General features: G+C 44.5%; 1 protein-coding gene across 1 annotated transcript in view; it reads left to right on the top strand.

Annotated features, from left to right (window-relative positions):
• Positions 1-18,149, top strand: part of Nceh1 (neutral cholesterol ester hydrolase 1) — a 64,599-nt gene that overhangs the window by 32,036 nt on the left and 14,414 nt on the right. Inside the window, exons 2-3 of the mRNA XM_027392086.2 lie at positions 8,928-9,156; positions 12,313-12,382. Of these exons, the coding sequence (XP_027247887.1) occupies positions 8,928-9,156; positions 12,313-12,382 (299 nt within the window). The remainder of the gene's footprint in view (positions 1-8,927; positions 9,157-12,312; positions 12,383-18,149) is intronic.

Here is an 18,149-nt window from a genome sequence, read left to right as displayed (position 1 = left end):
GCAGGAGCTGATGCAGAGGCCATGGAGGGGTGCTGCTTACTCGTGACTTGCTCAACTTTCTTTTTTTTCTTCTTCTTCTTTTGTTCTTTTTGCTTTAATTTTCTTTGTACATGCCTTTAATCCCAGCATTGAGATGCAGAGGAAGATGGATCTCTGAGTTCCAGGACAGCCTGGTCTACAGAGTGGGTTCCTGGACAGCCATGGCTACACAAAGAAGCCCTGTCTTGAAAAAAACCAAACCAAACCAAAACACCCTTTGGGCTGGAGAAGAACCGATCTATAAAATACATACATATACATAAAGGCAGGAGTTGCTTATGTTGGCCACACCTTAGTCCCAGAACTTGGAGGGTTTGAAGCCAGCATAGGCTATATATCTAGACCTTGTCTCAAAAACAAAGAAGATCTGGGTATGTGGCTCAGTTGGTAGCCACGGGATCCCTGGCAGTTTAAAAACCAGGCATGGTATACATGCCTGTAATCCTAGCACTTGGGAGGTAAAGGAGAATCAGAAGTTCAAGGCTATCTTTGGCTACATGGTAAGTTTGAGGTCAGCCTGAGCTATATAAGACCCTGTCTCAAAAGAACCTCCAAGTGATAAATAAATAAATGGGGATTTGGAGCACAATAGACCAGAGCCTGGAGAAGTTAAAGGGGTGTGGGGGGTACTGAGGAGTGGGTGGGAGGAGCTTAACTGATGAATTTAGTTGGGAGATGAAGTGCTGAACTTAGAATGCCGTAGGATGCATTGTAAGGAGAAGCTAAAGAAACAGACTTTTAATGTGGACAGACAACTTCACAGAGACGAAGGCAGTGGGTCAAAAGAGAGAGAAAGCAAAGCAGAACATAGGCATAGAATAACCCAAGTCATTCTGTGCAGCTTGAGAAAGCTTGAGACAGACAAGATCACAGAAAAGAATGGTGTGAGTTGTGATCCTAAAAGAAGAAAGAAGAAATGGGACCTAGAAAGCAAATGAAGGGGTAGTCTCCAGAGAATTCACACAGTTAGTTTATAGGAGATAGGTGGGAGGTGACACTCAGCCCTTGGAAGAATGTGATTTCCACTGGAGCAGTTCTATCTGAATCCTCCTTTGTCCTCCCAGTTCCCCTGCCCCTGCTTCTTTTCTTCTATCTCTGTAGTCCATGCTGGTCTGAAACTGGTGATCTTTTGTCCTTGACTCCTGCAGACTGGGGTTATAGTCTTGAATCACCAGGCCCAGCCAAGTTCTGCCTTTATCTCTGAAGAATGCAGTGTACTTTCAGACTGCCCTCTTTGAAGCCAACCCGTTGTAGTTCATCCACCTATCCATCTACCCACCCATCATCCATCCATGAATACATGTACCCATCTACCCACCCACCCATCCATCTATCCATTTATCCACCCACCCACCCATCCATGCATGCATCTATCCATCCATCCATCCATCCATCCATCCATCCATCTATCCATCCATCCATGTGAGGGAAGACAAGAGATAGTTAATTCTTGAGTAGGTAGATAGCTAGGGAAAGAGGCCTTGGACTATACTAGATCATGCTGATCTCTGAATACTTTCCATTTAATCCAAGATGACCTAATTCCCAGTTCTTGTCTGAAAGAATTCCTCTTTTGGTGGGGTTTACTCCTATTCTGGGCACAGGCTTTTTTTCTCCATTGGCATTTCAGAAGTCTGACCCCCCTCCCATCTGGTTCTGGCTGTACTTAAAGTGACCAAACCAACAAAGTGCGTTTTGTCCATCTAGTTCAAGAAGGAAAGGGGATCTGGCCCTGTTATACACTGTAAAAAATAGCATGTGAGGACTACCTTTGCTTCAATAAGTCTTGGCTGTGGGCTTTGAATTGCATCCACCCTGTCTTGCAATGCTTTACCTGACCGATAAAGGGACCAGAGAAAGGATTGCTAACAGGCAGCAATCTGTCTGTCTGTCTGTCTGTCTGTCTGTCTGTCTGTCTATCTATCTATCTATCTATCTATCTCATGTTTGACCCACCTGCCTCAGCATCCTGAATGTTTGTGTCACTGTGGACATAGAATCCCTTTTGCAGGTTCTTAGTATTGCATATAAAAGAGTAAAAAATGGACATAGGTGAGAATTAGACAGTGATGAACTGGAGAGAGGCAACATGAGGGCAACAAGCTGGAGCTCTCAGCAGCTGCTGTGGTGAGGGAGACGGACAGAAAGGAGAAGAAAGTGCCATTTTCTGAGTTGGAATTCTAGATGGCACAGGTCCATCAAGGGGGTCTTGCGGCTGTCCAGAGAGCAGAGGCAGGTGATGGGTTGGGGTGAGGATGGTGCCCCATCCTTTCACCAGAGTTGGGTCTTTCAGAGGACTTTGGTGCCTTCACATTTTCTTTGAGTTGAGTGCTAACAAAAACTAAAATTAAATCTGCAATTCAAGCTGACCATGGTAGCATGTGCCCTTAATCCCTGACCTTTGGAGACAGAGGCAATGGAGATTTCTGTAAATTCAAGACCAGCCTGTCCTTTACATAGCATGTTCCAGGACATCCAGGGCTACATAGAGAAACCCTGTCTCAACTAACTCTCTCCCTAAATCTACACTTAAAAGTGTAAGAGTGCCTCAAAACAAACCCACCCCGAATAAAAACCATAATAAAAGTCTACCGAAACCTTATTGTGTTTAAAAAAAAGACTAATTTTTTTAAAAAAGATTTTATTTATTTATTTATTTATTTAACCTCTGAGCCATCTCTCCAGCCCCCATATGACTAGATTTTGATGCAGAAAAATTGTTCTTTTGTCCAAGTGTGTATTTTGCTGTACTTGGTACAGAAAAGCAGAATGTGGGGAGGAGAGGGAATTTAAAAGATGCTAGACAGAAAGAAATGACCACACTAGAGAAACTGAAGAACCACTGATGTAGAACCCAGACCATCAGAACATGAGCTGCCGTGGAGTCTTGAGAACAGGGGGCTCTTGTTGCAGGTTACTGAGATACTTATGTGGCTGGAGCATCAGACAACAGGTTCTCCCGAGCTCCTCTCCCTGGGACCCAGGAACACTTAAGGTCTTACTAAGTTTTCTATTGCTGTGATGAAACACCATGACCAAACAACTTGGGAGGAAGAGATTTGTTTTAGCTTACAGTTCATAGCCCATCCTCTAGGGAAGTCAGGGCAGGAACTCACAGCAGGAGCTGATGCAAGGCCATGAAAGGAGGCTGCTTACTGGCTTGCTCCTCTTGGCTTGATCAACCCACATTCTTACAGCACCCAGGACCACTGCTCAGGTTAGCATTGCCCACAGTGATCTGGGACCTCCCACATCAATCATCAATCATCAATCAAGAAAATGGACCACAGGCCAATCTGGTGGGGGCAATTTTCTCAACTGAGATGCTCTCTTCTAAAATGACTCTAGTTTGTATCAAGTTGACATAAAAAACTACACAGTGCACATACATAAACTTTCTCTGGTAATTTGTTTACAACTTTTAGCCAGCAGTTTTCAGAGCATGGCTGTCAATCCTTTTGTTTTGCATTTTATTTTGTTTTGGAACAGAGTCTCATGCAGCTCAGGCTGGCCTCCAACCACAAGGAAGGGTGACCTTGGATTGCTGATCTCCAGCCTCACCTCCCAAGCAATGGGCTTACACATTGCCACCACCTATCTTCCATCATAGTTGCTAGTATTCTCATTTTATAGATAGGAAGATGTGGCCCAGAGGGGTTAGTAATTGACTGGCAAGAGGGGATCTGGGATTTTGACCCAGGCACAATGACTCTAGAGTTGACACTGTTGGCCTCTATATACTGTCCTTGCCTCTTTCAGGTTGACTATATGTAAATATATGTATTAATTTGTTGCTAACAGTTTCATATATGTACATAATATATTTGATCATATCCACCCCAAACTCTCTTCCCACTCCATTAAGTCACTTCTTACACATGCACCTTAAACTCTTGTCCTTTTTATTTATTTTTTTTAACTTGGTGGGTCTATTTCTGCCTGTTCGGATGATGGCTGATGGTGTGCTGATAATCATAGCTGCAGTGAATTTGTGGGTACAGTGGCCATGCCTTTAATCCCAACACTTGGGAGGCAGAGACAGGCAGATCTCTGTGAGTACAAGGCCAGCCTGGTCTACAGAGTGAGTTCCAGGACAGCCAGGGCTGTTACACAGAGAAACTGTCTTGAAAAACAAAACAAAACAAAAAACCACACCCCCAAAAATTTATATAGTAACAGAGTACAGTTTCTTACTGTATTCTGTCATTCGTTCTTTGGCTGTCAGACCTGGGGAGGTAGACACATTTTGAGTCAGGATCTTGGATAGCATGGCTAGTCTCAAACCTACTACTTAGCCAAGGATGACCTTGAGCTGCCAAGCTTCCAGCCTCCATGACTTCTACTGGATTACAGATGTGCACCTGGTTTATGTAGTGCTGAGGATTGAACACAGGGCTTTGTACATGACGGTAAGCACTACTCTAACTGAGCTGCATTCCTAGGCCCTATTTATATTGACCACAGGGTAACTGACTTAGTTTGTTGAGACAGGAACTCACATATCCCATGCTGGTCTTGACCTCACTATGTAGCTGAGCATGACTTTGAACCCTTCTACCCACACGTGCTGGGACTATAGGCTTACACTGTCACACCTGGTTTTAGGGTAACTGCTTTGTTTTCTTCTCTAACATCACCCATTCTTTTAGGAACTTTCTGGGTTCTTTCTACCACCTACTTCCTTCCCTCTTGCCTTCTTTCCTTTGCAAACAGACTGTTCTCAGTGCCACCCCACTCCCCACCCCCAGCAGCTGCTGTAAACAAAACACACTGTCTGTCTTTCAGAAACTGAGCTAATGTCGTGAATGCTAAGTAAGAAGCAAAACTGTTTCTGGGACGGCCTGGGTAAACTGAGACACGTGTTGGAACAGCTTGTTGTGCTTACTCTAATCTCTCTCTCTCTCTCTCTCTCTCTCTCTCTCTCTCTCTTTTACCTTTTTATCTCATCTGTATTTACCTTTTAAAGCAGAATGTGATTGGGCACTATATTTCTATTCAAAAGCCTTGCTGAGTTACAAGACCTAGGGAAGCTTAGTTTTGTTCTCAGTACTTTGAAAACTAGCCACATGGGGAATTCCTCAGTTGTTTTAGCTTGTGTATTTACTTCTAGGACTAGTACATGCAGAATTAACTACAGGGGATGAAAATTTTAAGATGAAATTTAGGTCATCTTAATTTTTTTCCCTTTAAACATGAAGCTATCTTAGAACACTTCCAAAAGTGACAAATTATTTGGTTTACTAAGTAATCCAGCTTAACAGCTAAACACTGCAGACCACAAAGTTAATAGGTTACATTTCGTGTTGCAACAAATGTTCTACCAACCCGTTGAGTCAAGTCTAGAGTATCACAGTATCACAAGTAGAAAGAAATTTTTCTTCCCCTTAGTTTTCATGCCACACAGATGTACAGTGATGTCCTGGTCAGTGTCAGTGTACCCAGCCAGACTGATGGTTTTCACTGTGCGAGCCTAATGCCATTTTCTAATTTGCCAAAGAATTTAAATTTAGAATATAGGATTGCGTACGTGCACACAAACGCGCACGCACACACACACACACACACACATACACACACGCACGCGCACACACACAAAACCCTCCATGTTCATATATTTGTTTCCTCATTTATGTATTTAAATTTATTTAATTATTTAGATTTATTTAATTAAGTACTTGTGTGTCCATAAGCTACAACAAACATGTCAAAGGGCAACTTTCAGGAATCAGTTCCCCTTTTCATGTGGGTTGCAGGGATCAAACTCAGTTTGTCAGGCTCCGTTGTGAGTGCCATTACCCACAGAACCATACTGCTGGCCTTCCATTTATTTAATATGATAGATGTTAATAATTATTTTAAGTTTTCAGTAAGTTGGACAGCTATGTCAGATCATATATAGAAGTTGAATTCTTATCAATATTCATTTTCCTGTTGATTTTGAATATTCCCCAAATGCTGTTTGTTTTTAGCTCAGTCACCCCCTGGCATATTTCCCATGAATAACGGCTGGTGGGCTTATAATGCAGTGCTTTTCAGCATTTCCTGGGCGGACTGGGTAAACTGAGTCAAGTGATTGTGACTTGGGACACGCTCCAGGGGAAGCTAGATTGTCACATGAACCATCTCATCTGTAAAGACACCTCCCCAGGGTCAGTGGTTCAGGGGTGAGTGTGGCCCACCTGCAGTGGTAGCTTGCTTGTTGCTGTTGTCAGATCCTGGTTTTATAGTCTATAATAAAGCATAGTACTGGCCAGCTGTGCCCTTTGCTGAAAATCTTTTTTAAAAAATAATATTTATTTATTTGTGTTTCTGTGCAAGTGTGTATGGGGGGTGAGTATGGGGAGGATGCATTTCAGAAGAGGGCATCTGATCCCTCAGAGTGAGGGCTATGGGAATTTACAGGATGCCAGGCTTGTTCCGTGAGTTCTGGGGTCTGAACTCTGCTCTTCATGATTGTGTAGCTGTACTCTTAGCCCATGAGCCAGGAGTGGAGAGGGAAAAATTAACTCCAAAAGGTCTTTGCTGTTGGGTGAGGAGGATTCTTCTCTAACTGTACTTCCTATGATGCCTCAACGCAGATGTCTTTTTGTTTGTTTTTTTTTTTTTGAGACAAGATTTTACTGGATAGCCCAGGCTAGCCAGGAACACTGTGTAGCTCGGGTTGCTTCTCATTTGCACCAATCCTTTTACGTCCTAAGGGACTTACCCTGTGCCTAGCTTGTATACTCTCTAGCCTTTTCGGCAAAGTTCCTGGTTATGCCATTCCTCCTCTCTCAGGTGTTCCCGACTTCCCCCACTTTTAAAAAGACCAGACACATCTAAATGTAGAAGCTTTATAACACTTTTAAAATGCTTAATGTAACATGAATCTTTGCTTTCTTTCGTTTACACTTAAATATTGATGGCATTTTCTTGAGACTATAGTGTGTTTATTTGGAAAGTTAGACTGGTTTTAGAAAATAAACCTATTACAGTCATCTAGAATGCAGCAGTTGGGCCGGGCGTTGGTGGTGCATGCCTTTAATCCCAGCACTCAGGAGGCAGAGGCAGGAGGATCTCTGTGAGTTCGAGGCCAGCCTGGTCTCTAGAGCGAGTGCCAGGATAGGCTCCAAAGCTACACAGAGAAACCCTGTCTCGAAAAAACAAGAAAGAAAGAAAGAAAGAAAGAAAGAAAGAAAGAAAGAAAGAAAGAAAGAAAGAAAGAAAGGAAGAAAGAAAGGAAGGAAGAAAAAAGACTTGTGGTGCAGGTCTGGAATTCCATCTCCTCCAGAGTGGACTACACAATGAGTTCAAGGCTAGCCTGGACAATTTAGTGAGACCCTGTCTCCAAAAATGAATTGTTGTTTTTTTAATTGAGTATTTGGAAATCTCACGTCATGTTCACCTCCCAGTCTTCCCCTGACCTCCCCCCTCCCCCCACACACATAAAACAAGAAAAAGGAAAAAGCAAAGTCTATTTTGTGTTGTCTGAACACTCATTAGAACATGGTCAGAATCCTAGTGGCCACCCTGTGCCCCCTGGGAGGAAGAGTCTTCCTCGGCTGCATCTGTCCATAAGCTATCAGCTGAGAAAAGCCATGCTGTGTGTGGGAAGGGGGAGCAGCTCTCCCACAGACATTAACTTGACATATATGGCACACGACCCTTAGCTATATATGGGTCACCAGCCCACTCATGGTCCTCAGCAGCTGTGTGGGTCATGGGCCTCAGGTGGCTACACATGCCGAACACATCAGGATGTCCCCCCAAGGCAGCAAAGACCGAGGATATCACCACGTCATCAGTCAGCAGCACAGACTGCTGCATACACGTCCACATGGATCTCAGGCTTCAACACAGTCTGGGGGGTAGCAGCATGGACACAGACACCAAAATGGCTTCCAGTGGTATCTCAGATCACAGTGGTCCTTTGAGGAGGTCCACTCCAGATAGATGGGCCTCTGTCATTGCCCAGATCAGGGGGATCCCATGGCCGGGCGGCAGGTTCCAAGGTTTGGGCTGCATCTGCATAAGCTCCAGTCTGTTGCACACCATCCCGACAACCATACTGGGCAATGACAGCCTGTCCACCAGCCCTCTCTCTCACCTGTCACCCACATCACATCTCCAGTTCTGCCTCTCACTAGCACATGAACTGCTCTGTTTTTTTTTCTATCCTTCTCACCTCTCCATCACATATTTGTTTATCGTGGTGACACCCAGACACCCAGTTTGGTAGATGGGGCAGCACTTTGGGTTCAAAAGGAATTTTAAAGGGGACTGATAATGTGTTGTCAGGGCTAGGGCTGTTGCTGTGGCTTGGTGGTAGAACAGTTGCCTAGCATCCTCAAGACCCTGGGTTTGATACCCAGCACTACTAAAATAAAGTCTGGGAACATATGCATAGGTTCTATGTAAACGCTACTCTTAAGACAGGAGGGTGTGGGAGTAGGTATGTGGGGGAGAGGGAGGGGGGAAATGCTGTTAACTCTAAGCCCCAAAGGGGAATACAGTTTCTTATCACATTCTAAGTGTCCAGTGACCGTTCCAGTCCAGGAGCAGTTGTCTGTAAGAACTCGACTGTCCCCAGGCAGCCAGCCTAGAATATGGAGTAAATCAAGATGCAAAATAAGCCAGGATGTTGGTGCATGCTTGCCTTTAATCCCAGCACTCAGGTGGCAAAGGCCAGCAGATCTCTGAGTTCAAGGCCTCCCTAGTCTACAGAGCAAGTTTCAGGGTCTCCAGGGCCACATAGTGAGATGGTTCTTTCTCTCCTTGCTCCCCACTCCTAGCTCTCAAAACAAAAAAATCCAACCCCAAAGGTGGAGTTGGTGAGCATGGTTTTGTGGGGGGTCGCTCTGGTGCAAACAGTTAATACTAGTCCATTTTTCTTCACCACTACCCTGCAGAGTAACCTGATACACTCCCTGGGGCTGAGCCACCACCTGATCGCGCTGAATTTCATCATCGTTTCTTTTGGCAAGAAAAGCGCAAGCTCTTCTCCAAAGGTGAAGGTGACTGACACTGACTTTGATGGTGTGGAAGTCCGAGTGTTTGAAGGCTCTCCAAAACCCGATGAGCAACTTCGACGAAGTGTGGTCTATATCCACGGAGGAGGCTGGGCCTTGGCAAGTGCAAGTAAGTCCCTGTCACCTTCAGGTGGGTCAGCTGCTTGGCTCTGGGAGTGTGATTACTGTTTAAAAATGGGACTGGTTCTCCTGGACCATACTGGTTTCTCCTGTCATTGTGGCCACATCAGCAGTGCCTCTTTTCATTTATGTGATTATAGTATAGAGAGTTTTGGCTTGTTGGTCCCTCCCTTCTCCTCTGTCTTTCTTCTTGTCCCCACCACACCCACCTCCTCCCTCCCTACTTTCCTCTCTTCCATCCTTCATATTTTCTGTACTAGCTATTGAAAGTAGTGCGTCATGCTGTGAGATGATGGCTCTACCACTGAGCCCCAGTCCTCAATTTACTTTTTAGTGCTGGCAGATTGCTGTATAAATATTTTCTGAGCTAGGAACGTAGTTTGGGTGGCAGAGTGTTGTCTAGCATGCACAAACTTTGGTTTGCATCCCAGAAGCTCGTGGTTCAATCCTCAGCACTACATAAACCAGAGGTGCTGTCACACAATTGTAATCTCAGTACTAAAGGGTTGGAGATGGGAATCTGGTGTTCAAAGTCTTCTTCAGTTAAGTTTGAGGCCAGCCTAGGCTAGAGACCCTGTCTCTAAAATACGTAAAAGTTCTGTGATCTAAATCCTAGACATACTGTGATGATCCGTTGATAACTAGCTTTCTATATCAAAATAAGGTAAACTTCCACTGGGCCAGAATAGGAGGTAATTATCTGTAACTCTGGGCAACTTTTATTTTGAAGGCTTCTTTTTATGAAATAGAGCAGGTATTGCTTAATACACCTTAATTCATCAGCATCAGCTTATGAAACCAAAGATTAAAATACCACAGCATGCAGCCATTAAAAGAAAGCAGCATCCTCAAGTACAGGGCTATTTCCCGTGGATTTGGACATCTATTGAGAGCAGAATGGGTTGGAAGAAGACCAGAAGGAGCCTGTCTCAAAAGAGCCAGGGCTTCTGCCTCTGGTGACCTCCTTCCTCATCCTCAGGCCAGAGCTTCGGGTGTTCTCTATACTGAAAAGTAGTGACAGGCTGGCGCGATGGCCCAGCAGACACAAGTGCTGGCCACCAAGTCTGATGACCGAGCCCATCCATGGGACCCACATAGTGAAGGGAGAGAACTGACTCCCAGAAGTTGTCCTCTGACCTCTACATGTGCATCATGGCACATGTGCACCCCACACAGACACACACAAATGAAAATGTGATTTTAACAAAATAGAAAAGCAATTCAAACTTGGTCTCTTCTTTATTATCTTGTTATAGAAATGCTTAACGCAGAAAATAAAAAAGACTGTACAACTTTCTTTCACAACTCCATTTCATTTCGATCCACACCCATCATTTATTCTGTTACTTTTTGGTTTGTTCCCAGTTTCAGCACATGCTCACTGTATATGTAAATGTGTCCAATACTGTGATTTTTAGTATAGATACAGCCGTGGGCAGACCTGGACCATGGGTCACTGTATTAGTTGCTTTTTCACTGCTATGAAAAAATACCGAACAAGAAGCAACCCGGAAGGGAGGGAAGGAGGGGTGGGGGAAGGAGGGAGGTAGGGAAGGAGGGAGGAAGGAAATAAGGAAGGAAGGAAGGAAGGAAGGAAGGAAGGAAGAGTCCATTGTGTTAGGAAGGTCATGGTCAGGAACGTAAGGTGGACTGTTACACTGCATGAAGTGTTAGTTGTTTTTTTCAGTTCAGGAGCTGGGCTAATGGAATAGTGCCACTCACAGTCAAGATGGATCTTCCTTGCCCCATTAAAAAGTCTGGAAACTTGTCACAGACATGCCCAGAGGTGATTCTGTATCTCAAAATTGACAGGCAGTGTTAACCATTACAGTCACTCTTAAGTGTGCTACAGACAGAGATCCAAAAATGAGTAAGATAGGGCATCTGTGTTAGAAAGGGTACTGAACACTTGTCATGGGAGATGCCATTGTCCAAGACAGGGAGTATGGATGACAGAAGAGCGGGGTCATGAGAGTCAGTCTCCTTAATTTTGGCTGGTGTACCCAAGGGAGAGCTGGACTGGTGAGTGTGTACAGACAGGCATGCACTCTTTAGCCTGCTGATTCTAAGGCTGCCATGCAAGCCCATACAGAGAGGAATATTAGGTGCTCTGCTGAGGCATTAAGTCTTTTTTGTTGTTTACTTGTTTGTTTTGAGACAGGGTCTCATGTACTCTAGGCTAGCTTCCCTATGTGGCCGAGAATGACCTTAAATTTCTGATTCTCCTGCCCTCACCTCTAAATGCAGGGATTACAGGTATGTGCCTCCTCTCCCAGTTTATGTGGGGCTAGGATCAAACCAAAGCTTCATGTATGCTAGGCAAATGCTCTGCCAATTGAGCTATGTCCTATCTGATGAGATTTAAAATACTGAAAGAATAATAAGTAGGAATCAATTCTTATCTATTAAAATGACTTTTGTTCTTATGGACATTTGAGTCCCCTTCCTAGGAAAACCACCTAAAATTCTATTTCTTTTGTGTTGGCTTAAAGAGACTTCCATATTCTTCACATTGCTGATTTCCTGAATCACAGCAAACGAGGGTGTTAAAAGTGCAAAATCTTATAATTTGAAGAAGGAAACTGCCAATTTGCTTTGAAAGGGTGTATTTGAAGAGCTTCAAAATCAGAATTAATTTGGTATATTTCATATAACCTATTTTGAAATAAATGTTTAGTAAATTAAAAACATATTCAAAGCTAATCTAATGCAGATTTCCTGTTAGTTATAGTAATTACATTTTATCAGAAACTGGATTTAATTTTTGCATTTGAATGTGTCTCTGTTTGCTTAGCTTTCATTCTTTCTTCCCCCACCCCCTCCCTCTGTCCCTTCCCTTCTCCTTCCTTCTCCCTTCCCTTCTCCTTCCTTCCCACTTCTTCTCCTTTGTTTTTTTTTTGTTTGTTTGTTTGTTTGACATAGTCGCATGTATCCCTGGGTAATCTTCATGCTAGCCTTGAACTCCTGACCCTCTTGCTTCTACCTCTCAGGTGCTGAGATTAGAAGCAAGTGTTCTCTGGCTCACATACATTTTTCAGTGTTTGATGCTATTATTATCTTAGTTTAAAAACAGTCTGTACTCAGAAACATGTAGGTGTGGACAACATGAACGGCCACTTTTGTAGTGATCCTTCCTTTCTCACAGAAATCAGCTACTATGACGAGCTGTGCACATCAATGGCCGAGGAGCTGAACGCCGTCATCGTTTCCATCGAGTGAGTATTTAGTTACAGTTCTTAGTAAGATTTTTATTTTTTATTTATGTGTGTGTGTCTATGTGTGGGTATGTGAACATGAGTGCTGGTACCCACAGAAGCCAGAAGAGGGCGTCATATCCCCTGAAGCTGGAGTCAAAAGTTTGTTTGCTGCCCAGTGTGTGTGCTGGGTACAAAATCTGGTCCTTTGAAGGGCAGCTAACAGTCTTCACTGCTGAACCACTTCACCCTCCAATAGTCATAATTGTTATGAAGAAAAAATTCTAGTTAACCATCTAGTAACCATGTAGCAAAAATAACATATAGTGTCAAACTTTGGGATTTCAGATGTGTGTTGCCTTGTCTATCTTCTTAATATTTTTTGAACTGGGTTAACTACACATTGACTATTTTAACTATTTATTTATTTTCCTTTTTCCTCTGCAGTGCTAGGGACTCCACCTAGCAATTCCTATTCACTCGGCAAGTGCCTTCCTACTGAGCTGTATTCCTAGTCATCTTTTTATGGAGTTTTACAAACTTTTGGAAAAGAAATTAACTAGAACTAGCGACCTGTAAGCTTGATAGTAACTTTTTAAAACTAAAAACAGTTGGGATTTTAAAGAGACTCTTGTTAAAAACCAGCACTATTTTCTTTAAGTATGTTTCTGTAACCCTTGAAGCTAGCACTCTGCTCAACAAATCTTAGTCATAGAACCAGTAGTAAACCTTGTGGTAGAATTGTCTCTGCTGGCTTTTTTTTTTTTTTTCCCCCTCGAGACAGGGTTTCTGTGTGTAGCTTTGTAGATCAGGGTGGCATCAAACTCACAGAGATCCGCCTCTCTGCCTCTCTCTCTGCCTCTCTGCCTCTCTCTCTGCCTCTCTGCCTCTCTCTCTGCCTCTCTGCCTCTCTCTCTGCCTCTCTCTGCCTCTCTCTCTGCCTCTCTCTGCTCTCTCTCTCTGCCTCTCTCTCTGCCTCTCTCTGCCTCTCTCTCTGCCTCTCTCTCTCTGCCTCTCTCTGCCTCTCTCTCTGCTCTCTCTCTCTGCCTCTCTCTCTCTGCCTCTCTCTCTCTCTCTGCCTCTCTCTGCTCTCTCTCTGCCTCTCTCTGCCTCTCTCTCTGCCTCTCTCTCTGCCTCTCTCTCTGCCTCTCTCTGCCTCTCTCTCTGCCTCTCTCTGCCTCTCTCTCTGCCTCTCTCTGCCTCTCTCTCTGCCTCTCTCTGCCTCTCTGCCTCTCTGCCTCTCTGCCTCTACCAATTTTTTATTTGAATTAGAAACAAGATTGTTTTACATGACAATACCAGTTCCCTCTCCCTCCTGTCCTCCCCTACCACCCCCCACCAACTAAAACCCTACCTATCACATATCCTTTCTGCTCCCCCTGGATGGTGAGGCCTTCCATAGGGTGTCATCAGAGTCTATCATATCCTTTGTGATAGGGCCTAGGCCCACCCCCCGTGTGTCTTGGCTAAGGGAGTATTCCTCTATGTGGAATGGGCTCCCAAAGTCCACACCTATGCTAGGGATAAGTACTGAACAGGAGGTCCTGTAGATTTCCAAGGTTTCCTCACTGAAACCCATATTCCTGGGGTCTGGATCAGTCCCATGCTGGTATCCCAGCTATCAGTCTGGGGAGCAAAGAGCTCCCCATTGTTCATGTCAGTGGTTTCTATGGGTTTCACCAGCCTGGTCTGGACCCATTTGCTCTTCACTCATCCTTCTCTGCATCTGGATTCCAATTCAGTTCAGTAATTAGTTGTGGGTGTCTGCTTTTACTTCCACCAGCGGTGGCATTTAAGTCAGTCATCAATCTCATTATCAGGGGAGGGCATTTAAGGTAGCCTCTCCTCTGTTGCTTAGATTTTTAGCTGGTGTCATCTTTGTAGATCTCCAGACATTTCCCTAGTGCCTGATTTCTCTGTAAACCTAAAATGTCTCCTCTATTATGGTATCTCCATTCTTGTTATCTTCTAGCTGCTGGCTCTTTTATAAGCTATTTCTTATTTTTTCTTTCTTCCTTTCTTTCTTTCTTTTTTTTTTTTTTTTGGTTTTTCGAGACAGGGTTTCTTTCTGTGGCTTTGGAGGCTGTCCTGGAACTTGATCTATAGATCAGGCTGGTCTCGAGGTCAAAGAGATCTCCTGCCTCTACCTCCCGAGTGCTGGGATTAAAGGTGAGTGCCACCCCCGCCCAGCTATAAGCTATTTTCTTGAGCAGCTAGAAAATAGCTGAATAATTTGACAGCTGTTGCTATAGTAATGACACATCTCATATCTGTCTCATGCCAGCATTGTCCCAATGCTTTCAGTCCCTTGTGTCTCCTCACTTAATCTTCCTTCAGGTTTTCCCCTTCCTTGTCAGCTTTCCCATGGAAAGCTCCAGCCACTTTCCTCTGCTTTATTATATCGCTGAAGCCATCTTCCGTGTTCCACAGGCCATATATTTGACCTATTACATGTTTGCAATAGGAATTAATGTGTGTGGGGATGTTGGGGATTTCATTGCTGAATCATTTGTGCTCAAAACCATCCAGCATAAACAGGAAATTCAGTTATTGGCTGTATGAAGAGTCTAAATTTCTAAATTCTCATATAAATCACCCAAGGAAATGTGGCATGGTGGTTTATTGTGTAATCGAAACATTTGGCTAGAGATAGAAGAGATGCTATGAGTTCAAGGCTAGTATGGGCTATGTAATCATTTCTAGGCCAATCTGGGCTGTAGAGTAAGGAAGGCTCTTTGTCTCAAAAATACAAGGCTAGGGAAGCTGCCTTAGTAGATAAAGTGTTTTCCATGCAAGCATGAAGACCTGCCTTCATATCCCCAGCACCCTCAAAAATAGCAACAAGAAACCTTGGTGTGGTAGTGCATGCTAAAATTCCAGCACTGAGGAGGATACAGGAGGATCCTGGTGGCTTGCTAGTAAGCCAGCCTAGCTGGATGGTTGAGCTCCAGGTTCACTGAGAAGCCTTGTTTTAAAAAAAAGACAGCAATAGAGGAAACAGCAGTGTTAACCTCTGATCTGCACACACATTCACAGGAGCATGAACTAGTACACATCACACACACACACACACACACACACACACACACACACACACACACACACGGTATGTATTTTACTTTACTATTTTCTTTATAGAAGAGGAAAACTGAATCATCTCATGAGGTCATATAGCTGAGTGGGCACCTAGGTGATATGGGGAACTAACTCCAGATTAGAAGCTTTAGAGGACCCCATGTCTTCCTGATTACCAAGCTAGGAGTGGAGGAAGCTGCTAATGCCACATGACCAGACAGTGAAGGCACCATCTGCTTATGTGACCCAGGCTCATCCAATTCTCCCTTCCCTCTGCCATCTTCCCATTCATGGCCCATCTTTCTCTTGCCCACTGTGGACCTGGGGTCTAAGGGAATCCTTCCCGATGTAGTCTGTGTGAAGAGCTGTGCTCTTGAGGCACCAGGCAGCCCCACCCTGTGAACAGAAGTTTAGGACTACACAGTGGGACTGAGGAGGCTACCACCTCAGATTTAGCTGCCGTTGCTCTATACACCTCTGAGGCTCTTCTGAACCTGCAGCCAGGCCTTCCAGATCCCTGAGGACTCTTGATAAAGTTCAACAATGCAGGGATCATCCAATAAACTGTGTCTGGAGGCCTTGGCCACTGGCCAGGGGATAGAAAAACACCAAAGGAGCCAGGCCCTTAGAGCAAGGCCCTGGCGTGTGGTGTTGAAGAAGCTTGAGGGGCCTTCAGTAGTTTTGGTGCCCTATAGTTACTCAAAGTTACTCAAAAGCCTAGAGAAGGAAGGAAGTTAGGCTTGCTTCACTTGGCACCTCGAGGAGGATCATGTTCACTTCAGGAACTTCTTTACTTGCCCTCAGGACTTCAGTATCAACAACGGGCAGCACACCCTGAGCTCTTCCTACACACTCTTCTCTACCTCGGAGCCTCTTGACTCCAGTGACACAGGCGTTGCTTTTGAGTCTAGGCTTATCATAGAACAGGGAAGGGTAGATAAGATGTATTCAAGATTTTTAGAAAGCTAAACCCCAGATGCAGTTGCCTTCTTAACTTTCCCACTGTGCTGACTCTGCATCAAGGGCATCCAGATGTTCAACCACCTGGGGTGGGGGTAGGGGTAGGGGTGGAGGAACAGTACAGGGGCACTTTCAGGTAACTCCCTGAAACTCATAAGCAAAATGGGTTAGGAACCTTTCTGGGAACAGAAAACGAGAGCCCTTCACCTGGCTCCCAGTGCCTTATGTAAGGCCACAGTGTGAACACGGAGTAGATCCATGCTGACTTGGGATAAGGACCACACAGACCTTTCCAGGGACCAGTTTAGACAATGGAGATAAAAAGGCTTCTGATGGTCTAGTAGGCCTGCCCTTACATGTGCCCCAGGATAGTTTGAACATAATCCAACGTATTTATTGATGACAGCATCATGTCACAGTGTCAAACAGCTGGACACCTCCTCCTGAAGCAGTGAGCAAGTCTGCCTGAGTAGTGCTGCCATCACATGACGAAAGGTCAACTTACAAATGAGTCGGTGCACACCTGGAATCCGAGCACACTTAACTATGGACAGAAATAGTGAGAGGTGGTTAGGGCCCAGGCCTGCCACAGAAAGCCCTCTATCCACGCTGTAGCTGAAGGATGGCCAGCGTCATGTGACCCTGAAGATAGTATCTGACGGGGGCTTAGTTGTTCTTACTGGCTCACTCCTTTCCTTTTCCTTCTAGTCCATGAATATTGGTTTAACGCCTCTCCTGGGCCAATTGCAGTGTTAAGTCCTGGTGCTGTAACAAGTTAAGAGTTAATGCCCACCCTCACAGACTAAAAAAGAAACCTCGAGCCAGGTGGTGGTGGCGCATGCCTTTAATCCCAGCACTCAAGAGGCAGAGGCAGGTGGATCTCTGTGAGTTCGAGACCAGCCTGGTCTACAAGAGCTAGTTCCAGGACAGCCTCCAAAACCACAGAGAAACCCTGTCTCGAAAAACAAGCAAGCAAGCAAACAAACAAACAAAAAAGAAACCTCAACCCAATACTTGAAGTGTAATGAGTGATGAGAAAGAGATGAGAAGCAGTGATTGAGGCACTGTTTGAAGGGTCAAAAAAGGTACCTTTAAGAAAGTGGTATTGGGGCTGGTGGTGTAGCTCAGCTGCTTGCCCAGCATGCCTGAAGCCCAGGGTTTGAGCCCCAGCTGCTCCTTCTCTTCAGCCGTCCGTCCCCGGGGGTGGGGGTAGGTTGGCATGATGGCTTTGCCTCTTGTGCACCATGGTTTAGTGAAGATTGTGTCTCTGGAAGCTGGTAGGCAAGGGCCAGGGCAGTCTGGAAATGGAATCACCTCGTGTGATATAAGTACCAAAGACTGGAATTCCTACAGATGTGTTGCCTGTGCTGGTTGGCAGGGGTCAGGGGACATGCCTGATGACTAACTTGCATAAAGGCCTTTAGTTTTAAAAAGTAAGTAAAGCCTGGACCTACTTCTTAGTGCTTTCCATGGCACTTTGCAGTTATCATATATCAGTTGTACATTATGCATCTGGTAAATGAAAAGGTGTCTAATATCTAATTTACGTGGTCATATTCTTATTCATATAACCTAGGACCATCTTATTTTACATGTATTAAGTAGGGAATTTCCAACACTCTGCCTTTTAACCTCTGTTTTGTTTAGTAAAACATAATATGAAGACCCTAAGATATAAGGGACAAGAGAGATTCATACCTGTCTTTCAAAGAAGCAGTATGACATAATTTTGTTAGTCAGGGTTCTCCATAGG

This window comes from Cricetulus griseus (assembly GCF_003668045.3).
Source record: "Cricetulus griseus strain 17A/GY chromosome 1 unlocalized genomic scaffold, alternate assembly CriGri-PICRH-1.0 chr1_0, whole genome shotgun sequence".
Taxonomy (NCBI): Eukaryota; Metazoa; Chordata; class Mammalia; order Rodentia; family Cricetidae; genus Cricetulus; species Cricetulus griseus.
Note: the sequence above shows the minus strand (reverse complement) of the source record. Positions and strands in the feature narration are given on the sequence as shown.